The sequence below is a fragment of the Staurois parvus genome, unplaced genomic scaffold, assembly GCF_062004578.1.
Source record: "Staurois parvus isolate SC_StPar_1 unplaced genomic scaffold, SC_StPar_1.0 ptg000294l, whole genome shotgun sequence".
Classification (NCBI taxonomy): domain Eukaryota; kingdom Metazoa; phylum Chordata; class Amphibia; order Anura; family Ranidae; genus Staurois; species Staurois parvus.
The window spans coordinates 775510-801336 of NW_028318090.1; the positions used below are offsets into that span (position 1 = coordinate 775510).

The 25827-nt window shown below is 41.6% G+C and overlaps 1 protein-coding gene across 1 annotated transcript in view; it reads right to left on the minus strand.

Annotated features, from left to right (window-relative positions):
- Nucleotides 1-25827, minus strand: part of NDUFS4 (NADH:ubiquinone oxidoreductase subunit S4) — a 243777-nt gene that overhangs the window by 172695 nt on the left and 45255 nt on the right. The window contains exon 2 of the mRNA XM_089682682.1: nt 2874-2952. Within this exon, the coding sequence (XP_089538808.1) occupies nt 2874-2952 (79 nt within the window). The remainder of the gene's footprint in view (nt 1-2873; nt 2953-25827) is intronic.

Genomic DNA, 25827 nt, shown 5'->3' on the forward strand with positions numbered 1-25827 from the left:
AACCACCTCAAAAGGGTCCCAAGAGTCTCACACAGCCGGCTGCAAACTTTGCGGCCAGAACTAGCAATGGAGGATGCCAAAACATTAACCATACAGAATGCAATAAATGTGTGCACAGACAACCGCTTGCAACTTGCGAAACAAACGCCTGATGTCAGAACACACTGTAGCAGGGAAGGGAGGTTCCCACCCCCTTATGGCAAACACCTGCGGATCCAATGGAAAAGATTGGCAGCAGTAGGCACCACCCAAGAACACAAAAGGAGAAAGGTGGCCATCCCAGAAGATTCACGCAGAACGTATGAACCATGACAAAGGAGCGCAGTACACCACCTTAGAGAGTAATGGCCAAAGACCCAAGAAAACTCAAAACGAATGGCTCAAATCGCACTCCTGTTCAAATCACATGCGATTCTTTGCAGTGAGTTTTGAGCCTTTTCATTCTGTATAGGTATATTCTGTAAGACAAGGATATCGGTTTCAGGTAAGGCAAGGGTGTCTGAGGATTTGCTTAAGTGCAAATGTTTAGTATCAGCACCAATACCGATATCTGTACAACCCTAATTATCTTCATTTAAAAAGACATTAAGTACCTTTTTCCTAATCCGATATACAGCTGTCACATAACACAGCTCTTCCCCAGCCTGTCTGTAGGGTAAAAGTGGCAGGCGGAGCTTCTAGTCATCTGCCGCTGGTCATATGTTCAAAATAAAAACAAAAAAAAAAGCATTTGAGATACAGAGAAAGAATGAATAATATCAATAAACTGTTTTAACCGCTTCCTCGCCGCCCTATAGCAGAAATATTGCGTGATTAGCAATTCTGGGAAGGGGGCGTGCGCGCGTGGCTCCGCCATTTGCAGCCTTGGCTGTCAATTACTGGGTCCTGGCCGGTGATTCCCTGCAGTCACCCAACGATCGCCGAGGATTTCCAACGGGACACACACCTGTATGTAAACAATACAGATCTCTCCCGTCAGCTCCTGCACACTGCTTTGTATGGCCCTACATAGCAGAGCCATGCAAAGCAGTGTGCTTACAGTGAAACACACATACACAGCCCCCATAGTAAAACAGTACATAGTTAACCCTTTGATCTCCCACATAGTAACCCCTTCTTGCCCAGAGCCATTAGTACAGTGTCAGTGCTTATTAGCACTGATCACTGTATTGGTGTCACTGGGGATGTCAGTGACACCAAGTCAGTTTCCCCCAGTGTCAGAATGCCCGCCGCAGTCCTGCTATAAGTCGCTGATCGCTGCCATTACTAGTTAAAAAATAAAAAATCCAGTATATATACCGCCATTTGTAAACGCTATAACTTTTATGTAAACCAATTAATTTATATGTATTGGGAATTTTTTTTTTTTTTAGCAAAGACGTAGTAGAATACATTTTGGCCTAGATTTGAATTTTTTTTTTTAACTTTTTTACTGGATGTTTAATAGCAAAGTCAAAAATATTGTTTTTATCTCAAAATTGGTGGTATTATTTTGTTTATAGTGCAAAAAATAAAAACCGCACAGCCGATCAAATACCACCGAAGGAAAGCTCTATTTGTGGGGGGAAAAAGAGGATGTAAACTTCGTTTGGGTGTAGTGTTGCATGACCGCGCAATTGTCAGTTAAAGTAATGCAGCGCCGTATCCCAAGAAATGGCCTGGTCAGTTCCCCCACTCCCACCTTCTTGTGACCTTTTGTCATAATACAAAAACAGCTTACAGAGAACCTAAGAGAACTTTTTGGGAGGTGCAATGGTTGGCAACCAAAAATCTATTAGGGATCTGTATATATTTGCCTTCTACAATTATCAGAAATAAGAGAGTAAAGGCTCAAGGTTTTTACCTTCATGCATTCTATGCATGAAGGTAAAAAAACCTTCAGTGTGCTGCATTGCCCCCAGCCCCCTCAATACTTACCTGAGCTCCACTGAGATCCAGCGATGTACACAACAGCTGTCCCTGATCTCTGCCTCATTGGCTGAGACAGCCAGCAAGAGCCATTGGCTCCCGCTGCTGTCAATCACAGCCAGTCAACCAATGAGGGGAGGGGGGGCCAGGCCACAGCTCCGTGTGTGAATAGACACACGGAGCAGCGGGTGCCCCCATAACAAGCTGCTTGCTATGGGGGCAGCCGACAGAAAAGAGGAGCCAGGAGAGCCTGCGGGGGACCCGAGAAGATGATCCAGGCTGCTCTGTGTAAAACCACTGCACATAGCAGGTAAGTATAGACGTTTGTTTTTTTTACCAAAATAAAAAGAACCCTTAGTATAGCTTTAAATCTGACTCTCTCTGCCTAAAAGATCACATCCTAGTTCCAGGGCAATGACACTAAATAAGCTCAGTTAAACTACTACTTGTGAGCCAGCTTCCATCGGACTCTTCTAAACAAGTGCTGTGCTTAATTGACAATTTCCTTTTAAATGATATGTCCTCTAAAAAAAAAGAAAAACAAAGTCCCTAGGCTCACCACATTTGCAATAATTTGCCAGATTGCTAATGGTTACATAAGGGGTTAAAGATGGTTTATAGATGACGTACGGAAAAGAAAAACTTGCAAACAAAAGCTTAAATTCCCATTTGCCAGTTTCAGTACATAAGCTGCTACAGTCGGATGGTCATAGTGTACACACAATTAGTGTGCCAGCATAGTGTTATGGTAATGTTTAGTGTTCACAGGCTCACTGACAGATAACTATGACATGGTCTGCTTTTCAAGTTAACTGTTTGCACACTGCAAACTTTCCTTTTTCCCCCTGTCCCAGCAATGTTTGCTTTGCCTTGTGCATCCAAGATTTCCTAGAAGAGTATGGGGCACCCACTGCACAGACAGAGCCCCTCAAGGAAAGATGAAGCTAGAGGAAAAGAAAACTCACCAGTTTTTCATCCACAGTGATGAGTTGCGTGTCTTGACTTTGGGTCTGTGCCAGCCTCCATGTGGAAGTGTTCAGTGACCTGCAGTGCAAAACACAAAGTTAAAAAATGATTCATGCATAAAAAAAAAATAAAAGAAGATAAATCATATACAAAAAGTTAACTTTAACATAATCCTAGTAAAAAAAATGGAAAGGAAGAAAGGCGAAGGGCACCAAAATTATTTTTCTCCCCAATTAGTTCTGTCTGCTGCGTTCTTGGCAGGCTCCCACTAAGCAGTTTACAACAGGCTGCACTTTATGTCTGCTACAGGCTCCCCATAACACAGATAGACTGCCACTGGCAAGTACTGTACTGCTCTATGTGAATGTACAGCAGCAGACTTGTCACGAACAGACAGACGAACACAAAGCTGCAACAAGCATGGACCCAAAATGATGGCATCAGAGGTGAAGAAGAACTAAATCAAGGCAAGCAAAAGAAAGCCCTTGTTCAGTTGTGTTAGCTGCATGGCTTGAGACAGATACTGCAAAACCAATCCCATCTAGGACTTCTTATTCATGCTCTTTTCTGATACAAGCAAATCTACTAAGGGAAAGTCCTAATCAAAGAAAACTTTTTTTTTTTTTAAACCAACTTCAGTTTAGAATGAAGATTCTGCTTGATAATCAATGACTTCATGATTTGCTGCTGATGGGCATTTTGAAAGCATTGCTACTGTGACAAAATGCTTGTTTTTGAAATTTCATTATTTAGGACCTCCCACCACACACTAAATAGGGTACCTCAATGGGTTGTGGAAGCCCTGGATATACTGTGAAAGGCCCAGGGGGCAGCCCCAATGCGGATTTTTTAGAATTTGAAAAATGCTTTTTGCAGGCTACCTGGCTGCCTCAGTGGCCAATCCTAAAGTCAGTGTAGCCCAGCCGAAACAAGTCTCGAGTTCGGATGTTCGTAGTTGGGGCTATAACTGGTGACAAGACAGCTGTATTTTAAAAAAGATCCTGCGAACTTATCCATTCAGGGCATAGTGACAGAATCTGTTAAAGCAGTAGTAAAATTCCACAAAAAAAATTAAAAAATGTTCTTCTTGCAAGGTAATATCATAATGTGCTAGTATGCATCGCACACTAGCACATTATGAAATAATTAACTGAAAATGAAGCCCTCCAGTGGCACAGTTGACAGGGCTTTCCATCTTCACCCGATCTTCCTTCTGGGTTCGCGGACTTTGACTGTTTTAATGGTCAAGCCACGATGACGTCACTCCTGCGCAAGTGCATGGGAGTTTGGGCTCGTTCACATTTGTCTTTATTTCTAACTCTTGTCAAACGCCCTTATAGCGTTTGACATGCGTTAGACAGGCATTTGGGAAGCATTTTTAACGCTCCCCAAATGCCCTATTTGCAGTTTTGAGGCATTTGATAGGCGTTTGCCAAGCGTTAAAACCGCACCACAAACGCCTAGAATGAAGTTAAATGGTATTAAACGCTCCACAACCGCATCGCAAATGCCTGCCAGGCGTTTGAGAAGCGGCACCATAGACTTGAATGGGAGGTTTTAACTCATCCTGACTTGACATGAGGCATCAGTTTTGCCACGACGCAACGATGCGACGCTAATGCTTCAGTGTGAACAGCACTGTGTGATGTCATGTGCAGATATTTCATAGGCGTTTGAGCAGCGTTAAAAAAGCTTCCCAAAGGCCTGTCTGACGTCTGCTGACAAAGCTAGTGTGAACATAGCCTAACAGCCATGGCATAAAGATCTGAAGGGACGGCATGAATATGCCAACCCTTTACAGCACATGTGTCGGTGACGTCACCAGCTGAAGAAACAAAGAATATATCCTGAACAGTGCAAGTTTAGGAGATACTCCTTGTACCTACAGGTAAGTTTTATAAGCTTACCTGTAGGTACACGTGTCTCAGCAGTGTTTATCACCGCTTCTAAGGGCTACCGTACACGTTACCATCTGACCATACAATCTTTGTACAGCCAACATTGGTAGATCAGATTGTAACATGCACAGTGAGCTTCCAACTCTTCTCTCGAACACCTCCTACTCAGCTCTACAGTGCTCCCCCACCTTTACATCTTCTGTGGTACTTCTTGGTCTTTGGGAGCCTGTGAGCTTCTAAGCCTCTAAGCCCAAGCAGAATCAAATGTCATGGCAGCAATGAAAGGAGGAACGGGGAGGGGCTAGCATTATGAAAGGGAGTATAAGATGCTAAGATAATTTTTTTTTTTTGCCTGAACAAAAAAAGTATAGTTAAACTTTAAAGTGCAACTGCTTTCAACTTTTTTTTCTTAGTTTTGGATAGAGATGATAGAAATTAGGTTTTTGCACTTTAGAGGATATCTTCTACTTCTTGTTGTGCCTAAGGGGCAGGAACTGAAGGGAAACCTCCCCAAAGGTACCATCTCTTACTCCAAAACAACAAAGAAAGTGTTTGCATTCTTTCTAATTTAACCTGCTTTAAGTTAGAAGGCTGGAATGTTGCCAAATCACTGCTAAGAGAACAGACTAAAACCCAACTTGAGAGATTTTGCTATGAACTTTGAGGATGAATTACTCCAGTGTCTGCACTTATAGAGATCGGTGATGGCTCTTATTAAAGCTCATATACTGCTTATTCAGATTGTAGAATTACTTGAATGTCCATAGTCTTGTTACAGCTTCACATTTACTTTCTCTCTAATAATAAAACTTTGAGCTGGCACAACAAGACCTTTTGTTCTGTATTCGGACTTAATTAGAGCTCCCATCAAGGTACAATTGGAAAACAAACTTACAGAAGAGTATACACTACTAAATTTTTCAAATTCAAATCAAAATGTTTCACATTTCAGATCTTCACCCAGCAGATAAAGCAAAAGTGGCTACAATAAATTCAAAACCCAATATAGCTATTAGGGTGCGACTAATATCTCTAACTTAAACTATGGTGCCATCTCTCAAAAATGAATGACTAAATATTTTTACACAGCTTTTATTTTAATGTCCTCTTAAAGCAATCTCTAAGTAAAAGATTAAAACACAGTTCTACACTCTTCTCAGTGTTGCCAGCAACAATATAAAGTAATAGAATAATAGGGAACAGAAGGAGGAGCTAATACAAGACACTACAGGCAATGCAATCTGCAAAAGACTCTGCAGTCTGAAGAGTTAGGCTGGCCATACATGTATCATTTTTTTTGTTCAACCAGCGGGTTGAAAGAAAAAAATGAGCCAATTCCCCCCAGCCACACATTTGAGGTGGTGGGGGAATCCTTGCCATTGTAGTACCGTGTTCTGACAACAGGGAGCATTCCCCACTGTCAGAATACAATGATCAGTATTGCAGATAGCGGATGACAATAACCATTTAGAAATAAACCCAACAGTCTGGTTGTACATAAGTCGATCACAACCTTTATACTGGCGGATGATCAGGGCTTCTGAGGAGGACAACTCCACTTAAACAAAAACACCATACACCTGCCCTACACCTTCCGTCTCACCCCTGGTCCACCCCCATCCTGATCTCACTAAACTCCTTTTCTCTTAGATTGTAAGCTCCAAGGAGCAGGGCCCTCCTATCCCTCTTGTATTGAGCTGTATTGTTGCTGTATTGTCTCCGGTTATATTGTAAAGCGCTGAGCAAACTGTTGGTGCTATATAAATCCTGTATAATAATAATAATAATAATTTTCTAACTATACAACCTGCTCATCCCCCCTTACTCTAACCAATAAATTGTAGTACCAGCAAGTGTTGCTATTCCATTCATAATGCCAAAACATATTACAAGTACAATATACACTATATTGCCAAAAAGATTGGGACGCCTGCCTTTATACACATGTGATTTTTAATGGCCCCCCAGTCTTAGTCCGTAGGGTTCAATACTGAGTTGGCCCACCTTTGCAGCTATAACAGCTTCATCTCTTCTGGGAAGGCCGTCCACAAGGTTTAGGAGTGTGTCTATGGGAATGTTTGACCATTCTTCCAGAAGCGCATGTGAGGTCAGGCACTGATGTCGGACGAGAAGGCCTGGCTCGCAGTCTCTGCTCTGATTCATCCCAAAGGTGTTCTATCAGGTTGAGGTCAGGACTCTGTGCAGGCCAGTCAAGTTCCTCCACCCCAAACTCGCTTATCCATGTCATTATGGACCTTGCTTTGTGCATTGGTGTTCAGTCATGTTGGCACAGGAAGGAGCCATCCCCAAACTGTTCCCACAAAGTTGGGAGCATGAAATTGTCCAAATGTTTTCTTATGCTAACGCTTTAAGGGTTCCCTTCACTGGAAATAAGGGGCCAAGCCCAACCCCTGAAAAACAATCCCACACCATAATCCCCCACCACCAAACTTTACACTTGGCACAATGCAGTGAAGCAAGTACTGTTCTGGCAACTGCCAAACCCAGAAATGTCCTTTGGATTGCCAGACAGAAAAGTGTGATTGGTCACTCCAGAGAACATGTCTCCACTTCTCTAGAGTCCAGTGGCGGCATGCTTCACACCACTGCATCCAACACTTTGCATTGCACTTGGTGATGTAAGGCTTGGATGCAGCTGCTCGGCCATGGAAACCCATTCCATGAAGCTCTCTACACGCTGTTGTCGTGCTAATCTGAAGGCCACATCAAGTTTGGAGATCTTTAGCTATTGACTCTGCAGACAGTTGGTGACTTTTGCACAGCATGCGCTAACCCTGCTCTGTCATTTTATGTGGCCTACCACTTCGTGGCTGAGTTTCTGTTATTCCCAGTTGCTTCCACTTTGTTATAATACTTCTAACAGTTGACCGTGGAATATTTAGTAGCAAGGAAATTTCACGGATGGACTTATTGCACAGGTGGCAACCTATCACGGTACCACGCTTTAATTCACTGAGCTCCTGAGAAGGACCCATTCTTTCACAAATGTTTGTAGAAGCAGTCTGATTGCCTAGGTGCTTGATTTTATACACCTGTGGTCATGGAGGTGATTGGACACCTGAATCCAATGATTTGGAGGGGTGTCCCAATACTTAAGGCAATATAGTGTATATACATTGATTACACAACGGTTTTGCACACAGCAGCCCGTATCCTTCTCTTCTCAGGTCCCCCACTGGCACTCCTGGCCCCTCCCTCCTGTTATGTGCCACATAGTAAATACCTTGCTATGGGGGCACCCGAGCTCCTGAGCCGCGGCTCTGCGTATCCTTTCATACAAAGAGCCACAGATCAGCCCCACCCTCTCCCGATTGGCTCACTCGCTGCTGTCAATTAGAAGTGAGAGTTCCCGGAGAACAGAGGCTCTCATGGACATTCCTGAAACAAGAGGGAGCTCAGGAAAGTGTTGGGGGGGGGGGGGGGGCTACTACACACAGAAGGTTTTTCACCTTCAGGCATAGAATTAAACCTTGAGACTTTAGAACCACTTTAAACTTGGATTCATTTATAGATAAAATCTGTTAATATCAACATTGTAATAGCAATACAACAATAGTTATTTTTGATAAATCAATATAAGCTTACTTTAAAAAAAAACTATTTTCATGCTGTGATTGCTGCCTGTCTGCTGGCCATCTCTTTCCACAACTTCTCCTCTGCTGTTTACTTTCAATTTCTAAAGAATACATATCCCATGGTACCTTGCTGCCTGCAAGCAGTGATTCCGGTACCGACTCTGCCTCCCAAAACTCCCCCTCTCTGTAGTTCTGAAGGCAGGCTCTGGGAAAGGTGTAACAGCACAGCAATGTATACTCACAGGGTATAGTCAAAATGTGTCACAGAATTCAAGGAAGTATATTTCTGGAATTCTTCATAAATTAGTTTTCAAACTTGAAGATCGTTTAGATTTATAGGTGTAGGCTAGAAATAACTGAAATACAATGAATATGGAACTGAATATATGGTTTTAAATTTTGACCAAAGACACACTGAGTCGTTATGTACTTAGCCCATCACAAATCCTGGAAACAAACTACAATTATCAAAATAAACCAACAAAATGACTTGAAATTTCAGACATCATAAAAAGTTACACTTTAATTAGAAGAAAGAGAGGATGGGTAAATGTGTAGTTCCTAATTTTGTTTCTTATTAAAATAAAGACTTTCATGTTCAGAGAGCAAGCAGTACAAATGGATGAATCATTGGACATGCACATATTAATTTCCTGAGGCGAATAATAAACTTTGTACGGGAAGAGTTCCCTAACCCAATTCAAAGCATCAAAGACGTCATCTGAGGTCCGACATCCGGAATACAACATGTGGATTTACAAACATTTATTGCATTAGATCACTGAAAATAGTGTTTTGTTCAGATTGTACATTTTCTTTCCCTGGAGTCCATTGAGGGTCACAGGAAGTTAATATAATGTCAGGTTACGCTGTCTGCTACAGGAATATTGGACACTGGCAAATAAAATCTGTAGGACAGACCAGGAAAAAAACCCTCCTCTGCCCAGCATGCCTCAGTATGTAGCAAGCAGTACCAAGAGCATGATCTTAAACACAGATGTGTGGAGTCTGTGTAGAGACACACAGCAAGTCATATACTGTCAGGACACCCAAAAGCAGACTGAGGGGTGGGAAAACAGCAACATCAGCTAACATGAGCCACAAAACAGATCTAAGGGCTGCAAGCAGCCAAAGAGCCATCTGAAATGCAAATGCCTGAATCGGACACTGAATAAGGCTCCGTGTACATGGGACACTTCTGAAAGATGGAAACTGCTGGAAAACGTAGGTTAAAAAAAGTCTATTTAGCCACGTTTGCATACCACGTTTATGAACGTTTGCATTTAGAAGTGTCTTTTAAAGATATCAGGAGACCTTCCAAAATGCCCAGAATGCACTGAAAACAGCAAAAAATTAAACTATTTCAGACATTTTGAGAGAAAAAGAGAGCAGAAGCAGAGAGAACAGTATTTGTTGAGGTTAGCTGTCTTTTTTTTTTTTTTTTTTGTGGTGTTTGGATGTGTTCCAGCTCATTTCTGTGCAGAAATTATTGCAGCTGTGTCTAACATTTTCTTTCATGCGAAACCTCAAAGTTTGGTGTATCAGGTCCATTTGAGTACCGGGAAAACAATTTGCTTGCATTCTTCATGATGAAAAAAGGCTCTGGACAGCATCTGGAAATGGAAGAGTTAAAAAAAATTTCCGAATGCAAAAGGTTATAAACATGGTTAGCCGCGTTTACAAGCGTTTGACGTTTGAAACGCTGATAAAATCCACTCCTGAACGCACGTCTGGTGCATTCAAAAAAACGACTGTAAACTCAACCGCCTGTAAATGACATAGTGTACATGGACACATAGGAAAACATTATGGAGAGTTCAAGGGCTGCTGAAAAAAAAAAAAAAGAGCCTAAATGTGAGTTTATCAGCTGCAGTGTACATGAAGCCTAATGCAGGCCATAGATGGGTCGAAAATCGGCCAATTTTTCTTTAAAGAAAATGAAAAATCGGTCGTTCAAGCGGCCGACGTTACCAGCAATGGTAAAAAAAAAAAAAAAAAAAAAAAAAAAAAATCGGCCGATTTTCATCCCGTCTACAGCCGGCAAAAAGAGTCCCTGCAGAGAGCTCCGCTATTTCTTTGACAGTTCCTTGACATTTATAGCGGTTGCAACAATGTATCTATTTGTATCCATTTAGGATACAGATGTTTTTATTTGGAAACAAATAGATACAATGTTGCAACACTTTTTGCCGGACTGGAATTCCTCCTCTTCTTCATCCTCTTCTTCTTTTTCATCCTCTTCTTCTTCCCCATCCTCTTCTTCATCCTCTTCTTCTCTTCCCCTTCTCCTTCTTCCTCTTCTTCTTCATCCTCTTCTTCATCCTGATCCTCTTCTTCATCCTCATCCTCTTCTTCTTCTTTATCCTCTTCTTCTTCATCCTCTTCTTCATCCTCTTCTTCTTCATCCTCTTCTTCTTCTTTTTGTCTTCCTCTTGCAGGTCACTGCTCATGCGCAGATTTTTTTATCGGTAAAAGATCGCCCGATTTGCCCACCATTGCCGCGAAAATCGGCCGATTTTTTTCCAACTTTACCGATAAAAAAAATCTGCCAAAATACCGAAAAACAGCCCAACATTTAGCCCACTAACGATCCAAAAATCGGCCGATTTTATTTTCGGCCGAAAAATCGACCGATTTTCAACCCATCTATGGCCTGCATAAGGCAAAAACCCCTTCCTGAAAAGGGAACCTGCAACATAACCAGGAGGGAAGACACCTGATAATCAAGATCAAGACAAACCTGATCAACAAGAGAGGAATGACCTGACATAGAAAGTAGCATTTAACCACAGACGAAGCAAGATCGACAACCTAAACTCAACAAGCAGTGAAACAAATAATAACAAAGAAAAGACCCAAAACCAAATTTGGCTACCAAGGAAAAGGTTCCTAAAAGAAACATATCAGACAAGGAACCTGAAAAAAGTCCTTTCAAGTAGGCAGGTTCTCTACTAATTATTTTATAGAGTGATTCTTAAAAATATGTTAAGCACTAAACCGCGGCAATTGATACTTTTAAATATTCAATATTATATACAATCAGCTGCCACTTTAAAATGCCATGTAAAACTTATTCCAAAAAATACCACTCCTAATATTGGTGATAATTAGCGGTGCATTATATACAGTTGCAAGAAAAAGTATGTGAACCCCTTGGGATTACGTGGAGTTTTGCATGAATTTGGCATAAAATGTGCTCTGAACGTCATCTAAGTCACAACAATAGAAGAACACAGACTGCTGAACATAATACTACACAAACATTAGATGTTGCCATGGTTTAATTGCACATAACATGTAAACATTCACAGTGCAGGGAGGAAAAAGTATGTGATCCTTTGGACTTAACTGGTTGACCCTCCTTTGGCAGCAATAACCTCAACCAAACGTTTCCTGTAGTTGCAGATCAGACCTGCACAACGATCTGGAGTAATTTTGGACCACTCCTCTTCACAAAACTGTTTCAGTGTAGCAATATTCTTGGGATGTCTGGTGTGAATCGCTCTCTTAAGGTCATGCCACAGCATTTCAATCGGGTTGAGGTCAGGACTCTGACTGGGCCACTCCAGAAGGCGTATTCTGCTGCAGCCATTGGTTTGTTGAATTACTTGTATGCTTTGGGTCATTGTCCTGTTGCATCACCCAAACTCTGCGGAGCTTCAGTTGGCGGACAGATGGTCGTACGTTTTCCTGCAGAAGGTCTTGATAAACTCTGGAATTCATTTTCCCATCAATGACAACAATCCGTCCAGGCCCTGAGGCAGCAAAGTAGCCCCAAACCATGATGCTCCCTCCGCCATGTTTCACAGTGGGGATGAGGTTTTGATGTTGGTGTGCTGTGCCTTTTTTTCTCCACACATAGTGTTGTGTGTTCTTCCCAAACAACTCAATCTTGGTTTCATCTGTCCACAGTATATTTTGCCAGTAGTGCTGTGGAACATCCGGGTGCTCTTTTGCAAACTTCCAACATGCTGCAATCTTCTTTTTGGACAGCAATGGCTTCCTCCGTGGTGTCCTCCCATGTACTCCATTCTTGTTTAATGTTTTCCTTATTGTAGATGTGTCAACAAACATGTTAGCATGTGCCAGAGATTTCTGTAGGTCTTTAGCTGACACTCTGGGATTCTTCTTTACTTCATGCAGCATTCTGCGCTGTGCTCTTGCAGTCATTTTTACAGGACGACCACGCCTAGGGAGAGTAGCAACAGTGCTAAACTTTCTCTATTTGTAGACAGTCTGTCTTACCGTGGACACATGAACATCAAGGCTTTTGGAGATACTTTTGTAACCCTTTCCAGCTTCATGCAAGTCAACAATTCTTGATCGTAGGTCTTCTGAGAGCTCTTTTCTGCGAGGCATGGTTCACATCAGACAGTGCTTCTTGAAACCAGTAAACCCAAAACAGGTGTGTGTTTTTAAAGGGCAGGACAGCTGTCAGCAACACATCCAATATCATCACACTGATTGGAGTCAAGGTTGGCTCACTCCTGGCTCCAATTAGCTCTGGGAGAAGTCACTGTGTTCTTCTATTGTTGTGACTTAGATGACGTTCAGAGCACATTTTATGCCCAATTCATGCAAAACTCCACGTAATCCCAAGGGGTTCACATACTTTTTCTTGCAATGTATATGTGTCACACTAATTCCTTTTGATGGTCTCTATGTGCAAACTCATTTACACAAATGTTAAGTGACATAAATATGTGACATAAAATTATATGTGACAAAAAATAAACTAATTATATATGTTATAATAGTGCCCACAAAACACCGTAAAATATAAGTCCAGTCTAATCAATAATGAATACCAAAAAGAAAAAAAAAATCGTCCAAAAAATCTTCCACAATGTGAATCCTTTGTGACTCCCAGTGCAGAAATAAATAAACCATGTGCTGTGCCTTTCATACACCCCCTCTTAGGTGTGCACTCACCAGAACATAGCCTTTAACCACTTGCCCTCCTGAGGATTTACCCCCCTTAATAACCAGGCCTCTTTTTGCTACTCGGCGCTGAACTAATTCAACTAATAATTGCGCGGTCATGCAATGCTGCACCCAAACAAAATTTGCGTCCTTTTTTTCACACAAATAGAGCTTTCTTTTGGTGGTATTTGATCACCTGTGCGCTTTTTATTTTTCACGCTAAACAAAAAAAGACCAAAAATTTTGAAGAAAATTGATATTTTTTACTTTCAGCTATAAAAAATATATAGTAAACTCAAAGTTAGTTATAAATTTAGGCCAATATGTATTCTGCTACATGTTTTTGGTAAAAAAAATCCCAATAAGTGTATATTGATTGCTTTGTGTGAAAGTTATAGAGTCTACAAACTATGGTATAGATACTGCAACTTACGTCATTTTTTTGCTATACAGCGCTGTGCTAGTTTAACGGACAATTGCGCGGTCATGCAATACTTTTTTTCACACAAATAGAGCTTTCTTCCAGTGGTATTTTATCGCCTGTACTTTTTTTATTTTTTGCGCTATTAAAAAAAAAAAAAAAAAAAAAAAAAAAAAAAAGGCTCACAATTTTGAGAAAAAAAAACAATATTTTGTACTTTTTGCTATAAAACATGTCCAGTAAAAAAAATGTAAAAATCAAATTTTGTCATACATTTCGGCCAAAATGCATTCTGCGACATCTTTGCTAAAAAAAACCCCAATACTTGTAAATTAATTGGTTTACGTGAAAGTTATAGCGTTTACAAATGGCGGGAAAGATACTGTTTTTTTTTGTTTTTTTTTATACTAATAATGGCAGCGATCAGCGACTTATAGTGGGACAGTGGCAGACATTCTGACACTGGGGGGGAACTGACTTGGGGTCACTGACATCCCCAGTGACACCAATACAGTAATCAGTGCAAAAAAAAAAAAAAAAAAAACCATTGACACTGTACTAATGGCACTGGGGAGGAAGGGGTTAACTTTTTTATTTACTGAAAGGGTTAACTGTGTGAGGGGAGTGTTTTACTAGGGGGCGGGGGTGTGTACTGCACGAGGGGACATGCTGATCGGAAGAGATAAACTCTTCTGCATGTCAGGAGCTGACAGGGAACTGACAGAAAGCAGAGCTACTGCAGCCCTGCTCTCTGTCAGTGATTGCCGTTAATCAGCGGGACACAGCCGGTAACGAACGGCTGTGACCCCGCGACTGACATCCACGGCCGTGATTGGCGGGACAGGTAGGGCGGTGGCGCGCCTCGTGAGCGCCCCCTACCTATTTTGCAAACACACGTTTTAAAACGTGGTTTTGCCCAGCCGTGCCGCCCTGCCGCCGTATTTCTACAGTGGCTGGGCGGCATGTGGTTAATGAGCCTTATTGCAGAAATTCCAGAAATCAGGTTCATCAGAACACAGCCTTTTTCCACTTTATACAGACTTCAAATTGTTAAGACTGGAAGGTTCCTCCAATAATCACCCATGATAAGAATGATAGCCAGGATCATAATATATATTCCTCTCCATAGTTACATAGAAAGAGAAAAAAAATTAGCTCCAATTGTGTATTACCAAAGGTAAACAACTTTAATAAGCCAAAATATTGCACTTCCAACATTCCAAAAATAGTTAAGCCTTATTTAAAATAGCCTTTCAGTGAGACAGATATCGCAGGTGCTCTCACCACCTCTGGATCTGCCAGACAGAACGCCGTCTCGTCACGTCCAGTTGCATATCTGCGTCACTACCAGTCCACCGCACCGTCACACCCTGACATGTTTCGTCATACCTGACTGTGCTTTTCATACACCCCTTCTTAGGTGTGCACTCACCAGAACATAGCCTTTAATGAGCCTTATTGCATAAATGATTTTGTCCGGTACGACGAAACATGTCTGGGTGTGACGGTGCAGCACACTGGTAGTGACGCAGATGGTGATGAGACTTCGGATGGCCAACTGGTTTGGCCCCTTTTTGGATGGGTGTGCGGCTAGTAGCACTATCACATATCACTGTGAACCGCGCCTATTGTGGTAAATTTATTGGAGGTGTGCGGCGCTCTGTCTCCTCCAGAGGTCGCACTCTGTGGGGGTACCCCCATGGCTGTGCAGGCCGCCATCTGGGTTCCTTCACAGTGCATCTCTTTGACATTCCTGAAATCACTACTGGGAAACATGACTCTTGCACGGAGGGGATCTGGCATATTCGAGGTTGACTGGCCAGGCCGAGTTACTTCACACTCCACTGCTGGGACTGATATAAATGGGGGAGACGCCAATCAGGTTCCAGTGGATGGCCTTGGATGTGTGAATAGTATACAGCAGGAACTGGCTTGATGGTATGAGTAGGTGATGCCTTTGATTTCCAGGAAACTTATTTTAATGTGGTTACTGAGGAATATGGGACCATTTCTATTACTTAGCATGGCCGCCTTTATTGATTGCAGGGCATGAGCAGGGGTAATTGCTATGCTGTGGATTGCTTCTCAGGGTACTCTTAGGAGATGATGCAGTGAGATGTGCTAACTCTATAACCTAACCATGTGTTATATTTGGAATTCTTATGGATCGGTGAGTGTTAATACTATTCCTCTTTGCTTTTTGTAGCATTGTGTTGGATAATTATTAATGCCAGTCATGCCTTTTGATTTAGGAGAGTCCTCTTTATGAACCAGGAACACTTGTGTCTTCATTTTCCTAATACTCTTGAAAATTGCTGCACTGATGTTTCCCTTGGCTCTGGGATACTTGCCTTGAAGTGGATGTGACTCACATAGAATGCATCAACTTATTTTGTGAGAATATATTGGCTAAACTATATAGGAGATATTTTCCCTCTATTGGTAGGTCTCCCACCACCCTTTCTATTGGTCCCAACACCTTTCTAGATGTCTACCAGCACACCTATCCTGCTTCTCTTAGCTATCTATTCCATGTTTTTATAGATTTATGTAAGCCTTCATATAGTCAATTTCTAATATAGAAGACCAAGGTTTTATATATATATATAAAAAAATTATATATATATATATATATATATATACACACACACACTATATAGTGCATATACATTATATTGCCAAAAGTATTGGGACACCCCTCCAAATCACTGGATTCAGCTGTTCCAATCACCTCCATGGCCACAGATGTATAAAGTCAAGCACCTAGGCATGCAGACTGTTTCTACAAACATTTGTGAAAGAATGGGTCACTCTCAGGAGCTCAGTGAATTCAAGCGTGGTACTGTGATAGGTTGCCACCTGTGAAATTTCCTTGCTACTAAATATTCCACGATCAACTGTTAATAGTGAAAGCAACTGCATCAGAATCAGCATTTTCTACGGGAAAATACAACAAACAAGATTTGCTGATTTGCACACACAAAAAAGTATTTTTCCTAACAAATTCATTCAAGATCATGTTGCAAAAATGAATACACCCCAACCATGGCATGCATGGGTGTCATCCATGAAGGAAGCCTCTCCTAAAGCCCATGCACAAAAAAGCCCACCTAGAATTTGCCAAGGCCCATGCTAAAAAAGAAGACTACTGGGATTCTGTACTCTGGAGTGATGAGACCAAGATAAATGTTTTAGGAACTGATGGCTTCAAAACCGTATGGGGTCACAAAGGTGAAGAGTACGAAGAAAAATGCATGATGCCTACAGTGAAACATGGTAGTGACAGTGTCCTTCTGTGGGGCTGCATGAGTGCTGCTGGTGTCAGGAAGCTGCATTTCATTAATGGTATCATGAATTCACAGTTGTATTGCTCTATATTGAAAGAGAAGATGCTACCATCACTCCGTGCCCTTGGTCGTCGTGCACTTTTCCAACATGACAATGATCCAAAGCACACATATAAGGCCACTGTTGCATTTCTGAAGAAGAACAGGGTGAAAGTGATTCAGTAGTCAAGTATGGCTCCTGATCAGAACCCAGTCAAACACCTATGGGGAAATCTGAGGAGACAAGTTGAGCATCACTCTCCAACCAGCATCCAGGCTCTTAAAGAGGTCGTTTTTGAACAATGGAAAAAGATAGATGTTGCAATATGTCACCAACATGTTCATTGCATGCCATGAAGACTTGGTGCTGCCCTTACAAATCATGGAGGTCATAAAATATACTAGACGGTGTAGGTTTTGTTGTGGGGGTGTACTCATTTTTGCATCAATTTGAGCAAACCTGAAGATTTTTTAATCTAAGTTATATTATTACATGGGGTGAGTTGGCGCAAAATTAGATGTCCATAATTAGGTCCATAGTCCCACAGGGAGGGGGTGAAAGGTAAAAAGGGGCACACTGGAGAAGGGAGAGAGGGGGAAAAGGCCACTTGGTGCATCCAGCAGAAAGACCACAGAGGACCATGAAACGGTTAGTACCTCAAGGCAGCCTCCAAAGTAGAGAAGCAGATCTCCAATGTCACATGTAAAAAGGAATGAAAGAAGGCGCCACTGAATGCAGACCGTTAATATTTTATTTTTGTAAACAATGGTATAAATGAACACTCATTTTAAAATGTGAGTGTTCATTTACACCATTGTTTACAATTAAAATATTAATGGTCTGCACCCAGTGGCACCTTCTTTCATTCCTTTTTTACAAGTTATATTAACTGTACTTTCATGCAATGAGCTAAACGAATGTTCTATAAAGCTTAGTTTTGTTACAATTTTGGAAATTGATCCTGTGTTCATTGAGGTATTGATTAAAATCATACTTTTCAAAACGGGTGTAGTCACTTATGGTAATATATATATATATACACATATATATATACACACACACTATCTCACAAAAGTGAGTACACCCTTCACATTTTTGACAATATTTTATTCTATCTTTTCATGTGACAACACTGAAGAAATGACACTTTGCTACAATGTGACGTAGTAAGTGTACAGCTTGTATAACAGTGTAAATTTGCTGTCCCCTCAAAATAACTCAACACAGCCATTAATGTCTAAACCGCTGGCAACAAAAGTAAGTATACCCCTAATGTCCAAATTGGGCCAAATTAACCACTTTCCCTCCCCGATGTCATGTGACTCGTTAGTGTTACAAGATCTCAGGTGTGAATAGGGAGCAGGTGTGTTAAATTAGGGGTTATCGCTCTCACTCGCTCATACTGGTCACTGGAAGTTCAACATGGCACCTCATGGCAAAGAACTCTGAGGATTTGAAAAAAAAGAATTGTTGCCCTACATAAAGATGGCCTAGGCTATAAGAAGATTGCCAAGACCCTGAAACTGAGCTGCAGCACGATGGCCAAGACCATAAAGCGGTTTAACAGGACAGGTTCCACTCAGAACAGGCCTCGCCATGGTCGACCAAAGAAGTTGAGTGCACGTGCTCAGCATCATATCTAGAGATTGGCTTTGGGAAATAGACGTATGAGTGCTGCCAGCATTGCTGCAGAGGTTGAAGGGGTCAGCCTGTCAGTGCTCAGACCATATGCCGCACACTGCATCAAATTGGTCTGCATGGCTGTCGTCCCAGAAGGAAGCCTCTTCTAAAGATGATGCACAAGAAAGCCCGCAAACAGTTTGCTGAAGACAAGCAGACTAAGGACATGGATTACTGGAACCATGTCCTGTGGTCTGATGAGACCAAGATAAACTAATTTGGTTCAGATGGTGTCAAGCGTGTGTGGCGGCAACCAGGTGAGGAGTACAAAGACAAGTGTGTCTTGCCTACAGTCAAGCATGGTGGTGGGAGTGTCATAGTCTGGGGCTGCATGAGTGCTGCCGGCACTGGGGAGCTACATTTCAGTGAGCGAACCATGAATGCCAACATGTACTGTGACATATTGAAAGCAGAGCATGATCCCCTGCTTTCGGACACTGGGCCGCAGGGCAGTATTCCAACATGATAACGATCCCAAACACACCTCCAAGACGACCACTGCTTTGCTAAAGAAGCTGAGGGTAAAGGTAATGGACTGGCCAAGCATGCCTCCAGACCTAAACCCTATTGAGCATCTGTGGAACATCCTCAAACGGAAGGCGGAGGAGCGCACGGTCTTTAACATCCACCAGCTCTATGATGTCGTCATGGTGGAGTGGAAGCCTGTGAAGCTCTGGTGAACTTCATGCCCAAGAGGGTTAAGGCAGTTCTGGAAAATAATGGTGGCCACACAGAATATTGACACTTTGGGCCCAATTTGGACATTTTCACTTAGGGGTGTACTCACTTTTGTTTCCAGCAGTGTAGACATTAAGGGCTGTGTGTTGAGGTATTTTGAGGGGACAGCAAATGTACACTGTTATACAAGCTGTACACTCACTACTTTACATTGTAGCTAAGTGTCATTTTTTCAGTGTTGTCACATGAAAAGATATAATGAAATATTGACAAAAATGTGAGGGGTTTACTCACTTTCGTGAGACAGTGTGTGTGTGTGTGTGTGTGTGTGTGGTGATTGATGTTTTGTTTTCCATTTACGTAGAGGAATGTATTTAAGCTCCTGAAGAGGCGTTTTTCATCACGAAACATGCAGAGCTTTCTAATGAATGATCTTCAGCCAAACTACATAACTAGCTAGCTTTAATGCTGAACCTCTGGTTTTTCATCTCAATAAAGTATTAGAACTTTAATGTTATAACTACTCTCCTATCTTAAGTGAGAAGTGCTGGTAAGAAGGGTGTGCCAGCACTGTACTCTTTGCATCAGTACCAGGTTTTGAGCCCCTCTGGAGCTCTAAGGTTCAAGTAGAAAGAGATGCTGGCAAATTAAACACTTTGCATTAACAGTGAACTCGAGGGAAGTTAATAAGATAACCTTGCACTTGGATCCCTCAACACACTACAAGGGTAAATATCCATTTTTGCCTGGGATACCAGTAAAAAGCAACTTCACTTATCCCATCCCTCACACTTGCAGGCATCCTTCTATCCATGTAACCACTATCCCAAAACTGCTTCTATTCGGATGTACATCCAGCAGTTGCACCCTCACATACAACGCAGGATCAGCAGTCCTTCATTGTTAATGAGAATGCGGAGTTCTCAATATGGAGCATCAGAGGGAACAGGAAAGCACTGCTTATTAACTGTACCCCAAACAAAAATGAGCATTTAACCCTTTGTAATAAGGTGGAAACCCACTGCAAGGATAGTTTTAAGTTGCTCAAGAGCTTAGATTTAAAGTATATGTGAACCCTTACCTGTTAAAACAACCCATTCAGTTTAAAGTGGTTGTAAACCTTAAGACATGAAATATGAACAAAGCATATCCCTCTATAGTGTGCACTTGTTTCAATTAAGAGCACTAAGTGTCATTTCTGTCTGCTACTTCGTTCCCCTGCTGTTTGCATGAATCACTTCTGAAAAACTTTCCTGACAACAAGAAAAAAAAAGTGATAAGGAGGGAGGAACATCACACAGCTTGTGACTGACAGCCTCAGCTCTGTCCCTGTGTGAAGAGGGTGTGTGTCCCTTCCCTCCAATCAGTTCTCAGACCTCTCCTCACTGAGCTCTGCAGTGTGTAACGTCAGCTCTCCGCCCTGTTTTCTGAAAGCTCATACAAAAGTTATAAATTCTGGACTCTGAAAGCCTGTAGAGAAGAGAAGACCACAGATAAACAGATAGAATTTATTATATCGCTGTGTATCACCTAAGGCCAGTCACTTCACTGGGTATATGTAAAGATTTACAACCACTTTAAGGTAGAAACTCAAGGCAAAACACTTATATGGGCATAAAGACAGCAGGGGGGCGTTTCAGGAGGCGGCAAGGAGAAAGCAGTACTCTGATCTTCTCAGTAAAGAGTGTGCAGGGAGATGTGTCAGTATAAGTCTGTCCATTGGAGGACAGGCAGGCTGTGCTGTCACAGCACAGCCAAAAAACTGTCCATGCTGGAATGCATGTGCTCTCATGCCTAGCGTGGTCTGTTTGCAGTAGGAAAGGAAGGGGGCTGGTAGGATCACCAGGTATGTTACAGTACACAAAGGAAGCAATACAAAGAGAACAGGATACTTTTTAAGTACTTGGTATGACAGGCACATATTAAGAACATGAAATGTTAGAGGAAACAAACACTTTAGGCAGTTTGCTATAACCCATTTGCCATCAGGCACACACATATATTTTCGGAAAGCATTAGGCTTACAAAACTGTGGATCCTACAATGCTTGTGCAAATACAAAAACTATAGTCGGGAAAATTATTATTTGATCCCCTGCAGGTTTTGTAAGTTTGCCCACTTACAGAAAAATGAAGAGTCTATAATTTTTTATTATAGGTGTATTTTAAATGATAGAGACTGAATATCAACCAAAAATCCAGAGAAAAACACGATACAAATGTTATAAATTGAGCTGCAGTTCAGTGAGTAAAATAAGTACTTGATCCCCTACAAACCAACAATTTGGCTCCCACAGACTGGTTATGTGCTCATGTGGTACACAGATTAGTCCTGTAAATTTAATAAGGTGCTCCTAACGACAACTTGTTACGTGTTTAAAAAAACACCTGTCCACAGAATCTCTTTCTTCCATTCAAACCTCGCCATCATGGGCAAATGACCAAAGAACTGTCAAAAGACATCAGGGACAAGATTGTAGACCTGCACAAGGCTAGACTAGGCCACAAGACCATCAGCAAGAAACTTGGTGAGAAGGAGACAACTGTTGGAGAAATTATTCGCAAATGGAAGAAATACAAAATAACCATCAATCACCCTCGGTCTGGAGCACCATGAAAGATTTTGCGTCATGGGGTAGGGATGATCATGAGAAAAGTGAGGGATCAGCCCAGAACTACACGAAAGCAGCTTGGAATGATCTCAAGGCAGTTGGGTCCACAGTCACCAAACAAACCATCAGTAACACAATACGCCGCCATGGATGGAAATCCTGCAGCGTCTGCAAAGTTCCCCTCCTCAAGAAGGCACATGTACAGGCCCATCTGAAGTTTGCCAATGAATATCTAAATGATTCAGAGAAGGATTGGGAGAAAGTGCTCTGTTTAAATGAGTCCAAAATTGAGCTCTTTGGCATTAACTCGACTTGGCGTGTTTGGACGAAGAATAATGCTGACTATGACCCTAAGAACACCGTCGTTACAGACAAGCATGGATGTGGAAATGTTATTCTTTGGGGCTGATTCTCTGCTAAAGGTACAGGCCGACTTTGCCACATTAAGGGGCCAATAGACGAGGACATGTATTGTAAAATCTTGGATGAGAACCTTCTTCCCTCAACCAGAACACTGAATATGGGTCGTGGATGGGTCTTCCAGCATGACAATGACCCAAAACATACCGCCACGGCAAAAAAGGAGTGGCTCAAGAAGAAGCATGTTAAGGTCATGGAGTGGCCTAGCCAGTCTCCAGACCTTAATCATACTGAAAATTTATGGAAGGAGCTGAAACTTCGAGTTGCCAAGCAACAGCCAAGAAACCTTAAGGATTTACAGAAGATCTATAAAGAAGAGTGGACAAAAATCCCTCCTGAGATATGTGCAACCCTGGTAACCAACTACAAGAAATGTCTAACCTCTGTGTATGCCAACAAGGGTTTCTCCATCAAGTACTAAGTCATGTTTTGCTTGGGGATCAAATACTTATTTTACTCACTGAACTGTATCGTGTTTTTTTCTGGATTTTTGGTTGATATTCTGTCTTTATCATTTAAAATACACCTATGATAAAAATTTTAGATCCTGGGCATACTTACAAAATCTTCAAGGGATCAAATCATTATTTTCCCCACTGTATACCGCTAAGTACTTTTAAAGTGGATAGAGTGCGAAAGTCTTAAAACTTTTCTGGTTTTCATTGCTGTTTGTGTCCCTGTTGTGGGTATCCTGGGCACCACAGTCATGAGAACACCAAAATGTTAGCATTTGCATGAAAACAGGAGGTGAACAGAAATTTTCCAGTGGGGACCCATGTTCCGCTGACATTTGTTTAAATACTGATTTCCACTTGCTTTGTAGAAACTCTCAGGCTTAGTTCACACCTATACGTTTTGCTGTTGATCCATTTTATAATGCTTTTTGCATTGTGCTTTGCTTTTTTACATGCGCATTTTGCGTTTTTTTTCAGCTTTTTTTTTGTTTAAGTGGAACTTTTTTTGTTGCTGGGAAAAAAAACGCAAACCACAGTAAAAATACAGCAAAAACGCACTACATGCGTTTCAGCAGTTTCTCCATTGAACTCTATTGAAACAAAAATACTGCTTTTTGTGTTTAAAAAAGTCCCTGACCCTTTCCAAAAATGCAGCAGCTCAAAAAAGCATGTGAACATGTCCCATAGGAAACCATGTTAAATGGACTGTAATGTATTTCTGCAAAAACCAGTAAACGCATTGGTGTGCACAAGGGGTTATTACCTGTTTTTCTAGGAAAATATTTCTCTCTGATGGGACACAAACAGGAAGAAAAATAAATAACTGGTAGGTGTCTTAAAAGATTCCCTAATCTTTTCAGCACACAAAAAAAGTTTTGTCATTACACACACCTTAGTTTCAGTGAAAGGCATTGAGTTAATAATGCAACCTAGCAATACTGCGGGCAGGTAAAAATCATGTGGTTCATAACTTAATCTAAGACTAGGATCGCCAAAATTATGACCCAGCTGATCTACTACCAGATTTAATCCAGGCTTCAGCAATTTATCCAGTATTTTCATCATGGCCGACTGGCAGCACTACAACAACCAACTAGAAAAGCTACAATTTGTGGGGAAATTGTGTGAAGTGTTCTTGCCTCCACCAGTAGTCTACAACTGGAGTGGGCGGACTAACTGGGTGGAGTGGGTGGAGTAACTGTTGTGTGGTTGGAGTGGCTGGAGTAACTGTGAAAAGGTTGGACTGGGCAGAGTAACTTTATGGAGTGGGCAGAGTAACTGTGGAGTGTTTGGAGTGAGTAAAGATAGTAAACATTACACTAACCAATTGATTGATTAAATTTAAAAAGTGCACATGGCAAGCTTGATAGAGTGAGAAATGCATTTCAACTTTTAATTATTTATATAGCACATTTAATTGCAATGTTGTTGCCCAAAGTGCTTCACAGTTACATTAAAACATACATTTATAAAAACATTAGCAGCATTATCACCTCAAATACTCTCTACTATAGAAAACATTTCCAAACCTTTAACCAGAAGCCGGCCAAACTGTCACAAATTCAAAATTAGATTTCAAATAGGGCAGAGAAGAGCGGTTAAAAACAAACTGCTCCAAATTGCTCACTTCATTGGCGTCTTCAAATGGTCGCAGTTTTAAAAACTATAAATCCTACAGCGAAGAGCTTTATATTGTGAGAATCGCAAGACCCAGACCTACATTTTAATGCATAGTATGTCACTGAAATATTAAAAATGAAAGCACAGTCACAGTTTAGAAATTGCCCTTCAAATTTGAGGTGGCTAGAGTAGAGTTTCAATGAATGTCAATGGGCGGCGTGAGTTCCAAACAAATTATAATATTGTGAAAACTATCAGGACTATGGCTTAGCTGTTGGCATTTTTAGAGGCAGCAGGGATAGCTGAACGTTTTGATATAAGATTTGTGTAGGTGGGCTTGAAAATGAGGGAGTGATGGCAGTTTAGAAATCATGTCCTGATTTTTCAGCTCCCACTCTAGCTTTTGTCAGCTCCCACACTAGTTTTGAACATTCCGCCATTCATTCCTATGGGACCAATTTCACCACAAAAACGCTGATATTTCGTGAACCATTTGGCGAAACGTTCCACAAAGTAATAGCACACCAATCGGGAACAATCTGCACGTTTCGGTATATTACTGTCTATGTAGTGTAAAAAATGTGGGAGGAGTTAGGGTGGTAAATTTGGCTATAATAATAAGAATGTATATGTGAGATAACAGTAAGTGGTCTTGCCATGCAAGAACACTTAATAATGCAGAGCAGCCAGAACACACATCTGCTGACACCCGCCGACATCCAATCTGATACATTAAAAACAGATGAATGGGGATCCTGTCTCCATCCATCTGCGGATCCGCTCTGCATAGCGGAGTGGACAGACTTGCCATCTGCCTGCTCAGTGGGGATCAGCGGAGAGATCCCCCGCCGAGCAGGTGGATCCGCTTGATGGGAGCCCACCCCATCTGAAAGGGGCCTAAGCATGGTCAGTTTTCAGCTCCCCGAAACCCCCCCCCAATCCTTACAGGAGCCTGTCAAATTTGAAAATTGACACTTCCTGCAACTCCGTAACCAGAGGCTGCAGAAAGAGTCTGAAGGACCCAAGATCCACTGCCCGTGGTAGCAATGTTTTTCAGGCTCCTATGTTAAAAAAAAAAAAAAAAAAAAGATTTCTTTATGAATTTGGGAGCATTTATTATTTTTTTACCCCCAGAGGTTGACCTAAAAACCTAAACCCAATGATTTAATGGTTTCCCAAAACAGATACAAAGCATTCCATAATACCTGTGTGTGTTTTATCTCACATGTGTAGCACTATGTCAACAGCAGACCAAACAAAGGCTAGGATAGCAGCTTCCTGGGCTCTAAAGGATAGGAGGGTTAAGTTCCACTTTAACAATGAT